Source organism: Thamnophis elegans, chromosome Z, assembly GCF_009769535.1.
Source record: "Thamnophis elegans isolate rThaEle1 chromosome Z, rThaEle1.pri, whole genome shotgun sequence".
Lineage (NCBI taxonomy): Eukaryota > Metazoa > Chordata > Lepidosauria > Squamata > Colubridae > Thamnophis > Thamnophis elegans.
In genome coordinates this window covers 114,808,152-114,827,073 of record NC_045558.1, presented here as the reverse complement: position 1 = coordinate 114,827,073, position 18,922 = coordinate 114,808,152, and the positions used below count along the sequence as shown (strand labels likewise).

Sequence of the window (18,922 nt, the reverse complement as noted above, 5' to 3'; positions counted from 1 at the left end):
TCATGCAAACACTGTTGCTCCTGAACCAAATAAGATCATTGAGTCCATTACCTGCCATAAGTCTTTTTTATGGATCTTCTCTCCTATCCTGTCAGACCTCTTCTTTTATGTTTTGAGGAGGACATGGCATGTAAAGCATGAGCTAAAGAATGAATAGCATTATAGATGCTGTAGCTGTGACCAGTCATTCTCATTTCACAAAAAGGCCCAGCAATGGTCTCAAGATTCTCTTCCCCATTACAAATTTTCTCAGGCACATCATCCAGAACTGCATCAGGCATATCACAGGCAAAAACATTTTGCCAGAAAAGATAGATAAATCCATCTTCCTTGGCGACGAAGGGATTTTTTTTCTTAACAAATGATTTAAACTCTGGTAGATCAACAGATTGCATTGTGAAAGAAAGAGCACCATTGATTATATCTGTTGTCCAATTGGGTTGAAATGCTGATGAAGCAAACTCTATCTGAGTATTCAGTATCCATACAATTCCTTTAGGTTTACTTGTCACATCTATGATATTTGGTAGATATGTGAACCATCTCAATGTCCCCATGGTGGTAGATTCTCCAAAGACAATTATCACATTCGTTTTATTATCCATCATAAGCTCATATACTTTTGCTCCCTGAATAATCATACCTTCCAATCCACTTACATCACTATATTTTGGGAGTTTTTCAATAAAAGAACAACATATTCCTTTTTTGAAAAAAAGTGGAACCACATTTCGTATAATTTCTTCTGCATGCTCACTATCCACTGCAAGGAGACCAATCCAGGTCCAGTTGAAATGCAGGAGCAGTGATGCCATCCCTGCATGTTGAAGGGCTTCTGGTGGAATCATCTGGTAAAAAGAAAGGCCTGGAGTTTTATCATTCATCAGTGGAGCAGAGCCATAAATGAGCTGATGAGACATGGAAGAGGAAATAATAGTCAAAACTGTACAGCATTTTTGGATTGTCCTAACAAGCTACATAATGTAGATGATAATAATAACAATTACATCAGTCATATAAGGCAATCTTCCACACTACTAATACAAATAATGTTTGCAGATCCTCTACATTACATATTACTATTTCTATGTGAAATCAAGGAGATTGCCTTAGATTTAATAATTGCTTAAAATTAAATACTGGGCATTCAGTCAAAACTGGGCATAGCTAGTCTAGTGAAGAGAAGGAACAGGGGTGACATGATAGCAGTATTCCAAAATTTGAGGGTCTGTCACAGAGAGGAAAGAGATTTTCCGAAGGCCAGACAAGGAACAACAGAAGGAAACTGATCAAGGAGAAATTCAACCTAGAAATAAGGAGACATTTTCTGACAGTGAGAACAATTAATTAATGGAACAGCTTGCTTCAGAAGTTGTGGGTGCTTCATCACTGGAGGCTTTCAAGAAGAGACTGGACAGCAACTTTTCAGAAATCATATAGGTTCTCCTACTTGAGCAGGGAATTGGACTAGAGACCTTCATGGTCCATTCAAACTCTGTTATTCTGTTAATATGAATGTTTGGGTAATTCAAGATGATGCATTGAATCAAGTGCCATGACATGGATATCATCTGAAACTTCAAGGGGTTTCTAGGTTCCTAATGGCTCAAGCATTATTCCCAATGTCTTTCCATACAGTATTTAGAATATACAGGAAATGCTTTTTGGTGCCACTTAGTTTGATAGAATTTGTTTAAGGGAAATAAATATAGATTTATCCTGTAACATTTTTTCCAGACAAAAATAGTACATGTGCTTTCAAAGCAGGCACCTTTCTAAATAAGTAAATAAATTTTGCGTGGATGGTCAGCACATCTTTAAATGTACACCCTTTTATTTCTTATCTTTATTTCTCAGTCTATTGTTTGGTCTTTAGTTTGTCCTGTTGACTCTTTCCAATCTGTAGATGCATTGCTCCCCATTTTCTGTGATTCCCTCTCAAAGAAAAATGTGTTCTTTCTGTTATTTGTCCTGTCTTCTTATGGCCCAAGTGAGCCTTCATTATTCTGTGTGCGGCTCAAAACCTCTTTTCTTTACTACCTGTTTGGTAGTGGGAGCACGTCTGGGCATGTGCAGAGCCTTGTGCTGCCACCCCTACCAGTTCGCCTGAAAGGGTGCAAACTGGGAAAATACCACCTCTGAATACCAGCTTTGAACTTATGAGCTTGCTATAATTGCCAATAACACAGGGTGCTTCTTTACACATTATATAAACAATGGAGCATACAATTCCCAAATATGGTAACATTAGAATAGAAAAATAACTGTTTTAGGACATTACAGAGAAGACCTGCCATTTGTTAATTGTATCAAAATATAGCATACACATATGAATGTGGAGTATGGAGCTTGAGTGGTGATGTTTGATCCACATTCACTACTTGTCAACTTTATACCTTCAACAGATACCTATGTGCAATAGTGATTGGGATCAGCTTCCAAAAGTTTTTTAAATCTATTCACAAGCAGCAGGTAAAGAATTATTTCAGAACCACCTTTCCATATTCAATGTCAGGTAATGATTGGAGGATAGCAGTTTGTTCAAAGTTTAATAAGAATTTACTTTTTCACACAGTCTTATTTATCTAGGTTCTCAGTTTGAGAAGATTTTCTGCTGTGCTTTTCTTTCCTAATCTCTACTATTTCTCTCTTAAAATGGGGAAATAGTTCCCAAAATATTTTGCCATGTAACTATTTAGGATACCTGATTAAAAATTGCAATCTTATTGTTTTTTTAAAAGATCTATTATCCTTGTTGGAAAATAAAACAAATATAGCTGTGTCTATACCAAATCTTTAATTGAACTGAATCTCAACTTGAATCTTGGTGAATTTGCATTTCTGCTAATTAATTTAGACTCATGATGTCTAATAAAAAATACATAAAACAACCAATATTATATAGGCAAGATATATTATATACATGTTATTTATATACACATATGTTATTTATATACACATATGTTATTTATATATACATAGTTATACAAGCTGCCCCTAAGCACCACATTTTTCTTCTTGCTTTGTTACAGAGCCCCTGATTACGATCTGGTACATGCAAACAAACTACTGTATTTCATTGAGAGTAAGACAGTAGATACAAAGCAAGTTAATTTATTTTATATAGGAGGACTATGTGGACAAATGGGAAAAAAGCACCAAATCAGACCAAGCTACTTGCCCCACAGTAGTACTCAAGCAGATTAGCAATAACTGAGACTTAGAAGCATGGAAGCTAGGCTATTTGGAGATAATTCAGTTTTGGAAATTTGCCTTTAACATCTCATTATATTCTACACTATATTTTGCTCAGCTGAGAAGAGAACACTGTTCTTAGCATCTAATTTCAACCCAGTCAATTAACTATTGCTTTGTGCTGGAAATGCTGTAATTAATTATTCTGGCAATCATACATGCAGAAAAGTATAAGCAAATGTAAGTACAATACTTACAAAAACTCTCCAGGCAATACTGGTGGGGGGTGAACTTGAAAGGTGAGTTTTTTAGAGACTGGACCAACTTGAGATGAAGTTCCACCAACCATAAGGTCTCCTGGATGATGATACTTGTGATATGGAGGATAGGGATGAAAGATGCTGCATCTGTAAGTCATGCACACAACATGGGGACTCAGCACTAGCGTTAAGTTTAGTAAAAATGGTCTCCCCATTACAAGGGTAAGTCACAAAGAACCCCTTTATCCCTAAGATAAAGCCATTAGCTGTTCCAAAGTTAACACCTCCTGACTTGTTGTAACTGAATCTTGGTCTGTCTAGCATAGATTTGGGGATGCTAATCGAGCCCTAAGCCTGTTTCTCTTACATGCTAAAAGGAGCTGATATTTTAAGAGAAAGAGGGAGAAGCAACATCCTATGTCAGTACTGTTTTAGTCTTTCTAATGGGCACTGAAATTCAGAAGGACTTGAGGAAACAACAGAATTAATAACAATAATCTAGATGTAGAATGAAGGTTATTATTAAGTGTGAATCCCTTAGGGAAGACCTGAAGAAATTATGTTTTTCAGAATTGGACTATTGCTTTCTTTGCTATTGTTATATGGACTACTAGGACATTGGTCAAGATCAGGAATAGAGAATATCTGAATGACTGAAAGCAACATACATATTTTGAGGGATAATGGTGATAATGGGCAATTGATGAAACTAAGATATGGGCTTTAGATTTTCACCAGTTGTTTGAGGTGTTATTCTTGCTTACTATTCTAATTTGCTAATAATATGAGCCAATTTTGCATGGACACATTTTTTTTTGTAAATTTTATGTACAGTTTTTATAAATTTTATGTACAGTTTTTATAAATTTTAAGTACAGTTTTTATAAATTTTATGTACAGTTTTTGTAAGTTTGTGTAGATTTTGACACATTTTGGTACATTTTGTGTACATTTTTGTATATTTTATGTAAATGGGGATCACCAAATGATTTATTGAAATATAAATAAGAAGCATTTCTGTTTAAACAAACATACAGTTTGAGACTATACTTCTTGTTCATAACATATATCCCAAATACCTAGCGGTTACTCTCAACAAGACATTGTCCTTCAAAGAACATTCTACCCAGAATGAACTGTCCGCAGACTCTTAGGAAAATCTTCTGCTCCGAAAATGCTCAGGATCCATGAAGGTGAACTTTGCTAATAGGTGGTTTTCCAGTAGGAAGAGAAGTCCCCCAAATTCCCCAGAAGTCAGAAGTGATATCCATGCCAAATTTAATGAAACATAGGCCCAAGAAAAACCTGTGTATTGTATGTGTGCTCTCATATGTGTAGGCCCTTAATAAGTTGGGTCAGTGAGTCCATTGCTGCATGGTAGCCATAGAATCCTGGACCAATCCAATCCACTCACCAATGGAAAGTTGAATTTTTCCAATTTAACAAAATTGTGGAATATCACCAGCAGCCAGCAAATTGGTGGGAAAGTATGGTAATGATATAAAAGTAGCAAAATGAGTAGCCCCTTTTGACTTCAAAAGTAGCCCCTTTTGACTTAGCTATACAATGAAAGTCTGTATCTTTTTGCCTGTGGACTAGCAGCGCAGGTGATGCCAACAATATGGATGAGAGAGAAAGAATTACAAAATAAATTCCTTAATCCAGGGAGTAGGAAAGATGAGAAAGAGGCTGAGCCTACTTTTTGGCCCTTGCTTTTAGGCAATGTTCTGAGTGTTCATCAGAGCAAAGGAAGTATGAAATTCTCAAGAGCAACTTGCAAAAGCTACCTGTGCGTGACGTAGAATATCTTGCCTCAGTTGCAATGCTGGAAAGTGTTCTCTATATTTGTCAAGTTGAAATGTAATCTCTTTTATAAATGCAAGCTAGCTTTAACAAAATATAAGTGAGATTCCTTTAATCATTGAATAGACAGCAACTAGCCTACCTCTGCCTAGAACACTGCTAGAGCTGATGTCAAACTTTTGCATTTCTTTAGATGTGAGCCAAGAGATATGAATGTCTTTCCTTCAGAGCTCCTTTTTCTTGCTGATGGCGACTTTGACCCAATATATTGCTGATTTGTGACATATATATCCTCATTTGTGGAAGAGGGAATATCGCTTTAGTGCTGGTCCCTTGTTGTATTAAACATTGTTTCCAGGCCACTTTCTTTGTATTTTGACAATTTCCTTAGGCCTAACTTATATGTACCTGCAATGAGCTTGACTTTCTAGCCTGAAGAGAGCAATCATTGTAAGCTCCAGGATTCAGACTTCCTCATTTATTTCCCCAGTTTGGACTTGAAACAAAGAATAGCCATGAAGGACCTGGGAACCTCTAAGACTCATGAGTATGATAAGAGTTTCTCATCATACTCCAGTCCTTGCTATTCTTGTCTATATTTAATTTTCCTGTTAGGAAACTGAAACAGAGATTCTCTCATTCATTCACTCACTTCCCCTCTACTGCAAATGTTCTTTAAAAAAGGTAAAATGCTATTTCAATGAAGTGTTGCAGTGGTGGGTTGCTATTTGTTTTACTACCGGTTTGCTCATGCGCGTGTACACGCACGCTCACATGCAACACATGTGCAGAAGCTTACTGGTGGATGGGTGGAGCCTCACACAACTGTCACTACCGGTTCATCTGATCCAGGCCGAACCAGCAGCAACCTACCTCTGGAGTGTTGCCTTTTCTTATTCTATATGCCAATTTCAACAAAAACATCTTTACGTTAGGTTACATTTTGTATAGAATACATTTATTTATTGGTCCAATGTCTAAGGTTACCTACAAACAAGCAGCTTTTCAGTTATTGTAGGATAATACTCCCCTTAACCTTTCTTGCAGCTCTAGAACTACTTAGCAACTCTTGTCTGCCAATTCCCAACTTCAAGAATGAATGGACACACATATTGCAACCAAATGTATTGTGTCCATTGCCATCAACTAAGGACTTTAGAGTGACAGTACAAATAGCATCAAATGCTATGGAATTTTAAGAAGACATCCTTTTGGAGAGTCCAAAATGAAACTTTAATCAACATTTAATCAATAGAATTTATTAAATAAACACTGAGGTTGCTGATATAAATGACAACCAAATAAGCTTTCGCTGTTCAATACCTACAATGAGTTTACAAGCTAATGTGGATGTCTTAAGCAATTAACAATCTAAATGTTAACAGAGAGTTCATAGGCTACAGTGGCTAATGTTCCAGATTGTGGCTACTATGCTTTCATATAAAGCTTGTTCTCCTACTGAGAGCATGGGGAGGCAGGAGTGGAACTGTGTAGGTAAATGACTCTGTTTTATTGGTACAGCTGGGTGATATGCAGTTTAAGGCAAGAAATACATCTGAATTTGTGTTTATTTCTGAAGGGTGAGCTCAGATGAGAAGAAAACACAACTAGATAAACTAATTCTATTTTATTATAAGACTACATTAACAGAACTTTGCAAGTCTGAAAATGCAATTCTTCCACCATCATTTAAGGAAGGTCCCTTCCGAGCCTCTTGCTCTGCCCACTGTGCAACCATGAGCTATGCTGTCTCTTATTTGATCATCTTTAGGCAGCATGTCTTGGCCACATCTGTCTTTCCACATTCCAATAAAGCAGTAATTAAGTAACTAATAATAATTGGTAGCCTCTTTGAAACTGAGATCAAGATGTTAAGTCCTTCCAACTACTACATACAGAAGGAAGACACTGTTGTTGCTGAGAAATTATCCAGCTGTCCAACTGTCACTGATACAGAGAGAATCTTGAATTGATTATACTCTAGGCAATAGGCATGTTGCTGTACTTCATAGTTGATAGTTACAGAGTTAGTAAAAATGATAAGTTAGACTTTAGATCCAGAATTTAAACTATTTGCAACTCCTTTGCACATCAGCAATTGGCTTCTGACAAATTCTAGAAAGGTGATACATAATTCTATACTAACAATACAGTCACTGAAATTCCTTATCATCAGTAAATAATTAATAATGGGACAAAATGTTATTGTTCTTCAGATATGGAAAACAAAATAAAGTATCAAAAACAGATACAAACATTGGATGCATCATTCTTCTTTAAGTAAATATTAGAATATTTAGAAAATGCAGAAAAAATATATAAATCACTATCTGATAGCCACAGTTTATGAATATTTTAATTGTATAAGAATGAAGCATTTATATTAAAATTTGAAAGAGAATAAAATTGTGATTATATTAATCAGTCCTTTTTCTCATTAGTTGCTCCCTGTTGTTCAGGTCAGGTCGAAACACAATGATATAACATTTGGGGAAAAAGATGCAACCCAAAAGCCCAGCACTAGAAGTCAAGATGGAAAAGATCTCCACAGCTACCATGTATTTCCCTTTGGAGCTCAGGTATGCTGGGACAAAGGACAACCAAACACTACAAAAGACCAACATGCTAAAGGTGATGAATTTGGCTTCATTGAAACTATCTGGTAACTTCCTGGCAAGAAAAGCTGTAGTGAAGCTGACAAGAGCCAAGAAACCCATATAGCCAAGGACACAATAAAGCATGGTCGCAGAGCCTTCATTACACTGCAGGATAATTTCTTCAGTCATTGAGGTCCTATCAACATCTGGGAATGGGGGGTTCATTGACAACCACAGAGTACAAATGCCTGCTTGGATCAGGGAGCAGGAAACAATAATGCAATTAGTTAATTTTTTCCCCATCCATTTTCTCATCCTGGATCCTGGTTTGGTGGCCATAAAAGCCAGAACCACTGTGATGGTTTTTGCCAAAACAGAAGAAACAGCCACTGAGAAGACCATTCCAAAAGTTGTTTGTCTTAGGAGACAGGTAAACATTCCTGGTTTGCCAATGAATAGCAGCGCTGAAAGGAAGCAGAGCAGGAGGGCGATGAGCAGAGTGTAAGTCAGGTCCCGGTTGTTGGCTACCACAATGGGAGTCTCATGGTGCCTTATAAATGCTCCAAGCACAAGAACAGTAGTCAAAGATAAAGACTGTGCAAGACACGCTAAACTGATTCCCAATGGTTCTTTGTAGGTTAAGAAACTAATACTTTTGGGAATACAATAACTGTGTTTCTTGTTTGGATAGAAGTTGTCTTCACATCTTGAACATTCATTTCTGTCTGAAAAAGAAAAAATATGTGATTTTTTTCTCATACATATTCTGTATCCAAGATTGCATAATAATAAAGTTAATTTATAACTATAATTATAATTATATAATCTTTATGTTCAGTAATCTATATAATATTAAGATAATCAAAATATCCTTTAAATGTAATTCTCATGCTAGTTTTGTCGTATTCTCATAAAATAGTGATTCTAATCATTCTGGTTCAATGTCTGGGGAGAAGCCAGATCTTTACCACTTTCTTGAAGGCCTGTAGTATCCTGTGTCTCATATACTGTAGAAAATGATTCCAAAGTTCCATCTGAAATTTTCTTTAACTGCCCCTTGCCTTGCCAGATTTTGATCACCAGGGAGAACAGGTCACTTCATTTACTGCCATATCCTTCTTTTAAGTTGCTGTTTCAGAGTCAGGTTGAACAGTTTCTTCTCTTGCAGATTTTCAGCTGTCCTTAAGAACATACATCTACTTCTCCCCTGTGTTGTGGCAATGTAGGGATCATAAAATTCATAATGGAAATAGAGACTGAGTCTAACGAGAGAAGTAGTATGGAAAAATGTCTAACAGACCTGGAGTACAAAAGGAGGAGGGGTGACAGTCCATTAAATAAAAGATTTCAGTTTATACTTAATTAGGCAAAGGAAAAGTTTCCCCTTGCACATGCGTGTTAGTTGTTTCCAACTTTAGGGGGCAGTGCACATTTCTGTTTCAAAACCAAAGAGCCAGGGCTGTCATGGTCATGTGGCTGGCATGACTAAATGCCAAAAGTGCATAGAATGCTGTTACCTTCCCACCAAAGGTGGTCCCTATTTTTCTATTGCAATTTTATATGCTTTTGAACTGTAGGTTGGCAGAAGCTGGGACAAATAATGGGAGCTCACTCCAGTACGTAGAGGTAGGATTTGAACTGCTGACCTGCTGACATTTCTGATGAACAAATTCAGCATCTTAGCCGCTGAGCCACCGCATCCCTTATACCTAATTACAGTAGTTATAAATTAATATGGAGAATCATGATGTTAGGCTTTCAAGATTTTATTCCTTTAATCTATTAGTGATAAACATCAATCAGAAGTTCAAGTGGTTTTAGTCTTCTGATACTTTTAACTTCTAAGGGTTTGACAATATGTGAACAAGAGGGTTTATCGTAACGTTGTTGATAAAAAAGAAGTACCATATTTTTCGGAGTATAAGACGCACCTTTTTCCCCTCAAAAAAGAGGGTGAAAATCTGGGTGCGTCTTATACAATGAATACAGCATTTTGTTTTGCTGAAACCCCACCCCTTTGCAAAAATGGCTGTGCAGAGCCTTTAGAAGACTTCCAAAGTGCTCCTGGGGACTGGGGAGGGCAAAAATGAGTGAAAAATGGGCCATTTCTTTGCATGTTTTTGCCCCCACTCAGCCTCCAGGAGCACTCTACAAGCCTCCTAAAGGCTATGCATGCCCTTTTCTTTTTGAAAAAAAGGTCCGTTTTTGCAAAAAAGAGGCCTTTTTGGGAGGTTTGCAGAGTGCAATTTTTTTTTTAATTTGCCTCTTCAAAATCCTGGTGCGTATTATACACCGGTGCATCTTATACTCTGAAAAATACAGTACATAATAAAGAGGTTGAATAATGGAACATTTATAAAAATTTGGACTTAAAGTTTGGTTGCTAAATGTGAGTACAACAGTGTATGATTGAATACCCCCCCCCCAAATGAGCAAAAACGGCAATTTTTTGCAAAATGGGCCTGGTTTTTGTCAAAAAAATTGCATACATAGCCTAATGGAGGCTGATAGAGTGCTGCTGGGGTCTGGATGGGTGGGGGCCAAAAAATGGCTTGTTTTCTGCTTATTTCTGCCCTACCCAGCACCCAGGAGCTCTTTGAAAGCCTCCACAAGGCTATGCACAGCCATTTTGGTGAATGGGTGGGGGTTCGGGAAGCAAAAAATGCTATATTCGATGTATAAGATGCACCCAGATTTTCAGCCTCTTTTTTGAAGAAAAAAGGTGCATCTTATACTCTGAAAAATCCGATATGTCTATAATTATAGTCCAGGAGACCAGGGCTGTAGAAGATGTGGAAAAATGATCTAAAATGGGTTCACAATTGCAGTGATGTTTCATAATGTGTAAATGAAAATCTGGAACCTAATTTAGCCATGATTATCATCATCCTTAATGATCATTTTTTTAATTGAATATTCCTAAGAACTGAAATAATGAACCCACAGATTTAGAAAATATCTTGTGTGTACTCTAGAGGCTCATGCCATGTTCAATTTTATCAAAATGTATTCCTTTCTTTCTTTAGGAAATAAAATCAGGAGGTGATGAATATTTCTTACCATTCTCAATTGAAACCCTCCCGTCTGGGCATGGCTGACAGTCATAACAGCAAAATGCCTCTCCTTCCTTCACCTTTTTGCTGGAACCAGGATAACAGCTCTCACTGCAAACAGAGATGGGTATTACCTGGAAATTAAAGAGGAAATGTATATGTCTTGAGGCTTGTTATTCCAATGTCCACATTTGAAATGATGAAATCATGTCATGGTCATCATGATTAGGAGTAATCATTTGGAACACATTTTTACATTGTACAAGCTCAATGATGTATACTTATTTCTAGATTAAATAAGTGCAACCGTGAGTTGGGCAAAGACAAAAAACCCTGGATTCCTACCCTATGGCAAAAATGGGCTGGGAATGAAATATTATTGTCTTATTATTACTTATTATTACATAAAGAAATATGATGTTTCACAAATGAAAAACTAAAACTATTAAATCTTTATTTAACAGATATTCACATATGATAATGAGACCTAGAAGTTGCTTTTCTGAAAGATTTATTTAAGAATTTCCTTTTGTGCAATAATATGAATTTGCATATCAAAGTAAAAAAAGCATGTTTATTCAGAATCAAATACAATAATTAAATTCTACCTGGTTAAACCAGCTGTGCCATGTAATCATATCATCATTGATGGTTAATATTTTATCTGGAGATGCTGAATGATCGACATTTCCAACTTTCATGTGAAGAAATGAATTATTTGGGAAAGCTATCAAGTTTAGAATATTAAATCCAGTTGCTACAATCCCATTCTGATCAAAGGATATTGGTTCCCCAGCACCATTGTTAAAAGCAACATTTCTCAAAAAATAGTGGAACTAAATTAAAAGGAAAAAGGCAAATAAAAGTCTAGCTGGCACAGAGGGCAGTACTGGAGAAGGGCGGCATACAAATAAACCAAACCAAATACAATACTGCAGGGTACTTCAGCTGACTGCTAGCTGCAGTTTGGCAGTTCAAATCTCAATGGCTCAAGGTTGACTCATCCTTCCATCCTCCCAAGGTGGGTAAAATGAGGACCCAGATTGTTGGGGACAATATGCTGACTCTGTAAACTGCCTAGAGAGGGCTATAAAAGCACTATGGAGTGGTATGTAAGTCTAAGTGCTATTGCTATTTGGAAAGACTAAATTATCTTACTAGTCTCCATGTTGATACTTTTCACAATAGAATAGATTTAATAGTATTCCTTTCCCCCATTTCATTACATTGAAATTGAAGACAAAATAGAATTAAGGATATTAAATAAAAGGATCAACAGGAGAGCCCAAATTATTTTTTTGTTCAAAAATGAGACAGATCTAAGGATTATGATTAATGTCTCCCTGATTTTCCCCTGATATTTTGCTTAACAGAAAAAAAAATGTTTACCACATTAGAGTGATTCTTATTTCTAGATCAGAGAATTATAAAGACACATAGAAAAACAGATATAAGAATCATGGGAGTTGGAAAATAAGCTTTCTAAAATCTGATAGAATTATGAGATATATAAAATTTATATATAATTTATATATAAATTTATATATAATTATATATAAAATAATATACAATTATTTTTTAATTGTAAATTATGCGAAAAATAATCAAAAGAGAATTTCCCATCAATCATAGTATTTTTCCTAATGAGGCTATTACCTTCCAGAAGTCTTGACTATGAATCTTCCTTCCTACTCTACCAATCATTGATCTCTCAGTATTTCTAAAGGAGGACAGAGCATGTAAAGCATGAGCTATTGCATGAACAGCATTGTAGATGCTGTAGCTGTGGCCAGTCATCTCCATTTCAAAAAGAGTCCCAGGAAGGCTCTCCAAATTCTCTTTACCATTGCAAATATTCTCCTCTATATCACTCATAGTTGTATCTGGGAATACACAGTCAAAGGCTTCTTGCCAGAACTGTTTAATAAACGTATCTTTATTTGCACTGAAGGGGTTTTGTTTCTTAGCAAACGATTTGAAGTCTGGTAGAGCAGTGGAATGCATGGTAAAGGAAAGGGCACCATCAATTATTTTGAGATCCCAAGAACGTTGAAGAGGGATTAAACTGAACTCCATCTGTGCTGTCATAATCCAAACAATACCTTTTGGTTTACTTTTCACCTCTTCTATAATTGAAATATACTGAAGCCATAACAACTTAACCATTGCAAAAGATTCTCCATTATACACCACTGCATTCGCCTTACTATCCATGATAACATCATAGATTTTGGCTGCCTTTTGAAGCAAACCATCAATTCTACTGAAATCAGTTAATTTGGGGATTCGGCAAATGAAAGGAACACAAACCCCATTTTTGGAAAAAAGAGGAATCATTGTTTCTATAAATTTTTCTCCCTGGTCATTGTCCATGATAAAAATCCCAATCCATGTCCAGTTAAAATGCAGCAGCAGAGAGACAATCCCGTTATATTGAAGTTCTTCTGGAGGAACCATCTGATAAAAGGAAAGGCCTGGAGTTTTATCATTCATTATTGGAGCAGAGCCATAAATGAACTAGAGAGAAACGGGACAAGGAGATAAGAGCAGCACTTACAGATCATTTTCAATATCATTTTCAAAACAATCAACATATAATATATTGAATTAACAATCCTCATTCCAACCCTTTTAAAGAACTTTGCCTGCCTCATTGAGATGAAAATTCCCTGAATTTCTATTCCTGGAAATTGTAGGTGTGAAAGGCATTAGTGCATGGAAGGTGTTGGAAATCTGTTGACTGCCATTCAGTGATGCTCCAGATCTGGAGGAATTACTGATCTGAATATATCTAAAACCAAGCAGTAGATTTGTAGGTGATGGATAATTGCTGTTCCACATTTTCAAAATGTCAAAAGAAGATATACTGTCATAATACTCGTTTATACACATGCACAGGTATTTTTGGTAGTTTTTTTCTACATGCAGATGGACGAAGGGATTTGTATACTGATGTACATTTTTAAAAAGTATAAATTTCTATAGTTGATGGTGAATCAAAGCAGTTCAAGTTAGAGAAGGGTTTTTAAAATATATTTTGCTATATGAGAATTTAAAAAATCATAAGGAAATGTCTAGCCACAACCAATAAGAGTACAGTAACTACAATCCACTGGGGAAAAAAAGCTCTTTCTTACATTGTAAACATTTAAGAAACCATCAAATATTTACTAAAACCTTGTGGCATCTCTGTAGCACACAAAATAACAGTATATTTTCAAAGCCTCCTAGGCATTCCCAAAGATTCTTTAGCTGAGAAGGCAAAACATCTTTTCACATCATGTAATGTAAGGACTAGCCTATTAATATATGTAATAAAGATTTTATCTGATTGATTTGGTTTGACCATGTTTGACAAAGTATAATGTTTATAGAACATATTCATGATTTTCAGCTGGCAGTCAAAAGACATGAAATTCTTTTAATTTCACAACAGAGATAGCTTCATCAGGGAAGTAGTATACATTTTACATTATGCCAAGTGTAAGAAAGCAAGAAAGCTTCTAGAAGAATTAGTGATAAACAAACATGAAATATAAATTCTACTTAAATATCATTAAAAAACAACAATGGAAAGTTAAAGACAGAAAATCAGCTTTAAGAATATCTTCTCTTCTCTTGTTCCTATTAATCAACATCCAGATAAGCAATAAAGATGAGCAAGAACAATCTATACCAAAAACTGATATGTCAAACTGCTATATATAAATATCCACTAACTCTCCCTTCATATCAATACACTGATTGTTCTTTCTGCAAGTTAATGTATGTGCATGCTTGAATTACTGAAATGGGGATGATGGCTCTTGCTGCACAGAGGGACAGGCATCATTCAGAAATTAGAGCAAAATGTTTTTTTTTTCAAAAGTGTTTTTAAAAACTCTTTGGTCCAAGAACCACATTTGAAAGGATGAGAGTATATTATAGGATTTTTCAAATTTAGGAATAAGAATAATAGTTTAGAAAAAGCTTTCACATTGTAACATCTTAGCTAAATATAATAGATTGTATATTAAACAATGCAATCATCAGTTGAGAAAATACAAAAAAGTCTGAACTGAATCATGGCAGATGTGTTATCCTCCCTTAATTGTCACATAATGGATATTTCGGATTGGGAATCATATCCACCAACAAAAACTTTGACCTTTTTTGGATATTTTGTAGTTAATTGGAGACAATAATCATTTATTAGTATGCAATTAAATTTTACAGACAATGAAAACATTGATAGTTTTCCAAACTATCCATATTAACCATATTAATTACAAAAATATTAATGAACATGACAAAAATATTTCTATATGCAGAGCTTGATTCATCTTGTTTGAAAGAAATTTATCTTTAAATTATCACTGAAAACATTGCATGTTATATTAATCACTTGAATGTTGGTCCCTAGGGTAACAATAGATCTTAATTTATTAGATATTAATTTCTGAGATTTATTTTGATTGAATCTTATTGAAACTTAAAGCCTTAACACTAAAACCAGGCTAAAAAGATTGTTATACTGTTTGTGAAATATGGGGCATCAAAATAAATAAGTCAACTGTTTATGGTATGGTTCACCCACTTTGCTAAGAAAATGAATCACAAAAAATTGCATATCATTGTAGTCTAAATATCCATGAGGTTATTTAGAAAAAGAAAAACCAACCTTTTTTCAATAATTAGAAATAAATGAAATAATTGAACAATGTAAGCCCAAACCTAGAACAAAAACAAATCTGGTTTTAAGTCAAATTTTCCAACTCCTGAACTATTTACTTGAAAATACCTAATGCTGCAAAACAAAATTATATTGTGAAAGTAGATCACTATAAGTAGCATGACATTTGCATGCAAGGTTGTCCAGCCTACCTGTGGAATCTTATACATATCCAAGAGAGTTGCCACATAGAGAGAGATTTCAGCATCCAGTCCTCCAATAACAGCTATGACTTTATTATGGATGTTACATAGGTAGTTGGGGACCAGTCTCTCAGTTGCTGCTAGAAGTAACATGGTGGCCTGATAGGTCATTTGAGCATTGTCATAGCTATCATAAATATGGAAGCCCAGGGTGAGATTGGGTAAGATTTGCGGGTTTTCATTGATCTCCTTTATTGCATAAGCCAAAGCCAGGATGTGTTGGTAATTCTTTGGAATGCCACTACAATTAGAGTAGTATTGCACATCAGAAGGATATTGTTTTCTTATATTTTCATCAGTATTTATACTATAGCAGCCAAAGCCCATCAAGTAATTTTGTCTTTCTGATATAGTATATTAACAGCAATCAGGATATAGAATTAATATATGTACAAGTGTACATTGAAAAAGGAGACATTTATTGACTTCAGATAATTTATTCAGATAATTCTGCTGAAAAAAATATGCAAATGATTTCAGACAAAAACACAGGGAATGTCTGGAATCCGCATATATAATGTCACTTTGTAAAAAAAAATACATCAAGTCCTCTTGCAGACACTTTTGTATTGTTGGCTGAAGGTCTTGTAGTGTGTTTGAAGGAGTTATTTGGTACAAGACTAATTGATGTACATATTTCAAGAGGATTATATAGAAAAATGCAAAAGAGCCTCAAATCATCCTCTCACAAGCTGTCTGTCCCACAATATTGCCCAGAAGGTGTACCAATGGCTGAGGATTATATGTGTGGAAGCTCACCTATTTTGAGGTATTCATTTTTGGAAGTTTGCTTTAAACATCTGATTATATTCCATACTCTATTTTGTCTGGTTGAGGAAAGAATGCTCAACTAAATCAATTAATTATTATTTTGTGATAGCAATGCTATAGTCTATTGTTTCAGCAAATACAAATGTAGTAAAATAGAAACAAATAACAATAACTTTCCTTACATAAACTGTCCAGGCAATACTGATGAGGGACGATCTTTAAAGGTTATGTCTTCAGAGACTGGACCAACTTGAGATGAAATTCCACCTACCATAAGGTCTCCTGGATAATGGTACTTGTGATATGGACTAGATGGATGAAAGATGCTGCACCTATAGGTCAGGCACACCACATGGGCACTCAACACTAGCATTAAGATAAATAAAATTTCCATCCCCATTACAAGGGCAAAGCTCAAAAAATCCCTCTTATTCCAAGAACAAAGCCATTAACATTTCTGCAACTTACACATCTTGACATCTTAAGTCTGAATCTCGATCTATCTAGGATCAAACCTGGGAGTCCAGAAGCCAGCCTTGTTTCTCTTGATCTCTAAATAGTATGGCTATTTTAAGAGAAAGAAAGAGAAGCAAAAGTTTACATTAGTCTTTTTTTGTTGATGTTGGGCACTGAATTTCCATGGGATTTTGATAGATAGTAATTTAGATGCACAAACAAGAAGGTAATTTTTAAGTCAGGGTTCAGTTCCTTTGGGAAGACCTGAAGAAATCATGCTTTTTTAGAGTTCAATTATTGTTTTCACTTGAATTCTTAAAAGAACTAGGACATTTAGCAAGGATGAATGATGAGGAATTTTTGAATGATTTTATAACTCAGACTTTTAGCCGTTAAAATTGTTAAAAAACAAAAGAAATTCCCACCTACTTCAATCTTTCTTGTTTTTTAAATGAGAAATGGTGCATCTATTGTTTCTTTTAAAATATCAGGTATCTGCATTAGTATAAATGCAATATACAGGTAGTCTCCAAATATAATAGTTCATCTAATGTCTATTCAAAGTTGCAAAGGTACTGAAACATGTGACATGACCATTTTTTGCACTGATGACTTTTGCAGCATTCCCATGGTCATGTGACCAAAATTCTTGGCAATATACTCACAGTGTCCACGAATCATATTATCATCTTTGTCAACCTTATGACAAGCAAAATCAATGGGGAAGCCATATTCACTTAACAACCATGTTACTAGCCCAACAACTGCAACAATTCATTTAACAAATATGGCAAGAAAGGTTGTAAAATGGAGCAAAATTCATTTAGCAACTATCTTACTTAGAAAAAGTTGAGGACTACTTATATAGAAAAAATATTTAAAAAGCTACTCAAAGATATCTATTAGCATTTAATTACAAAATCAGATTTATAGATTTTATAGATTTTATTAACATTTGTAGGCCGCCCTTTTCCCTGAGGGGACTCAGGGCGGCTCACATAAAATCAGGGAGGGGGAACACAAACAATGACATAGACACATATAATAAAAGTAATAAGCAACATACATTCATCATTCGGGAGGGGCGGCTATCCTTATCCCCAGGCCTGACGGGCTAGCCAGTTCTTAAGGGCTGTGCAGAAGGCCTGGACGGTGGAGAGGGTACGAATCTCCACGGGGAGCTCGTTCCAAAGGGTCGGGGCTACTACTGAGAAGGCCCTCCTCCTTGTAGTTGCCAGCCGGCACTGGCTGGCCGATGGAATACGGAGGAGGCCCAATCTATGAGATCGAATTGGTCGCAGGGAGGTAATTGGCAGAAGGCGGTCTCTCAAGTACCCAGATCCACTACCATGCAGGGCTTTATGGGTGACTAATAGCACCTTGAAGCGCATCCGGAGATCGACAGGTAGCCAGCGCAGCTCGCGGAGGATAGGTGTTATGTGGGTGAACCGAGGTGCACCCACAATCGCTCGCGCGGCCGCGTTCTGTACTAGCTGAAGTCGCCGGATGCTCTTCAAGGGCAGCCCCATGTAGAGCACATTGCAGTATTCCAGCCTAGAGGTCACAAGGCCCGAGTGACTGTTGTGAGAGCCTCCCGATTCAGGTAGGGTCGCAACTGGCGCACCAGGCGAACCTGGGCGAATGCCCCCCTGGTCACAGCCGTCAGGTGGTGGTCAAACGATAGCTGTGGATCCAGGAGGACTCCCAAGTTGCGAACCCTCTCTGAGGGGTATAGAATTTGACCCCCCAGCCTGAGTGATGGAATATTGATCGAATCTTTGGGAGGGAAGCACAACAGCCACTCGGTCTTTTCTGGGTTGAGCACAAGCTTGTTTACCCTCATCCAGTCCATAACGGCCTCAAGGCCTCGGTT

The 18,922-nt window shown here is 36.2% G+C and overlaps 1 protein-coding gene across 1 annotated transcript; it reads right to left on the bottom strand.

The window, feature by feature from the left end:
* Positions 1-7,675: 7,675 nt before the first annotated feature.
* Positions 7,676-16,966, bottom strand: LOC116521575 (vomeronasal type-2 receptor 26-like). The gene is made up of 5 exons (XM_032236233.1): positions 16,776-16,966; positions 15,772-16,063; positions 12,565-13,425; positions 10,916-11,042; positions 7,676-8,580 (listed from the first exon to the last, which is right to left on the bottom strand). The coding sequence occupies exons 1-5, from the start codon at positions 16,964-16,966 to the stop codon at positions 7,676-7,678; spliced, it is 2,376 nt and encodes a 791-aa protein (XP_032092124.1).
* Between the last annotated feature and the right edge of the window lie 1,956 nt (positions 16,967-18,922).

What these genes read in the sequence shown, in the direction of transcription:
- LOC116521575 (XM_032236233.1), bottom strand. Translation starts at nt 16,966, where the DNA reads ATGCTAGTGTTGAGTGCCCATGTGGTGTGCCTGACCTATAGGTGCAGC. An exon ending in ATATGTATAAGATTCCACAG is followed by an intron (nt 13,426 to 15,771) that starts GTAGGCTGGACA and finishes GTTTCTCTCTAG; the next exon opens with TTCATTTATGGCTCTGCTCC. An exon ending in ATAGTCAAGACTTCTGGAAG is followed by an intron (nt 11,043 to 12,564) that starts GTAATAGCCTCA and finishes TTTAATTTCCAG; the next exon opens with GTAATACCCATCTCTGTTTG.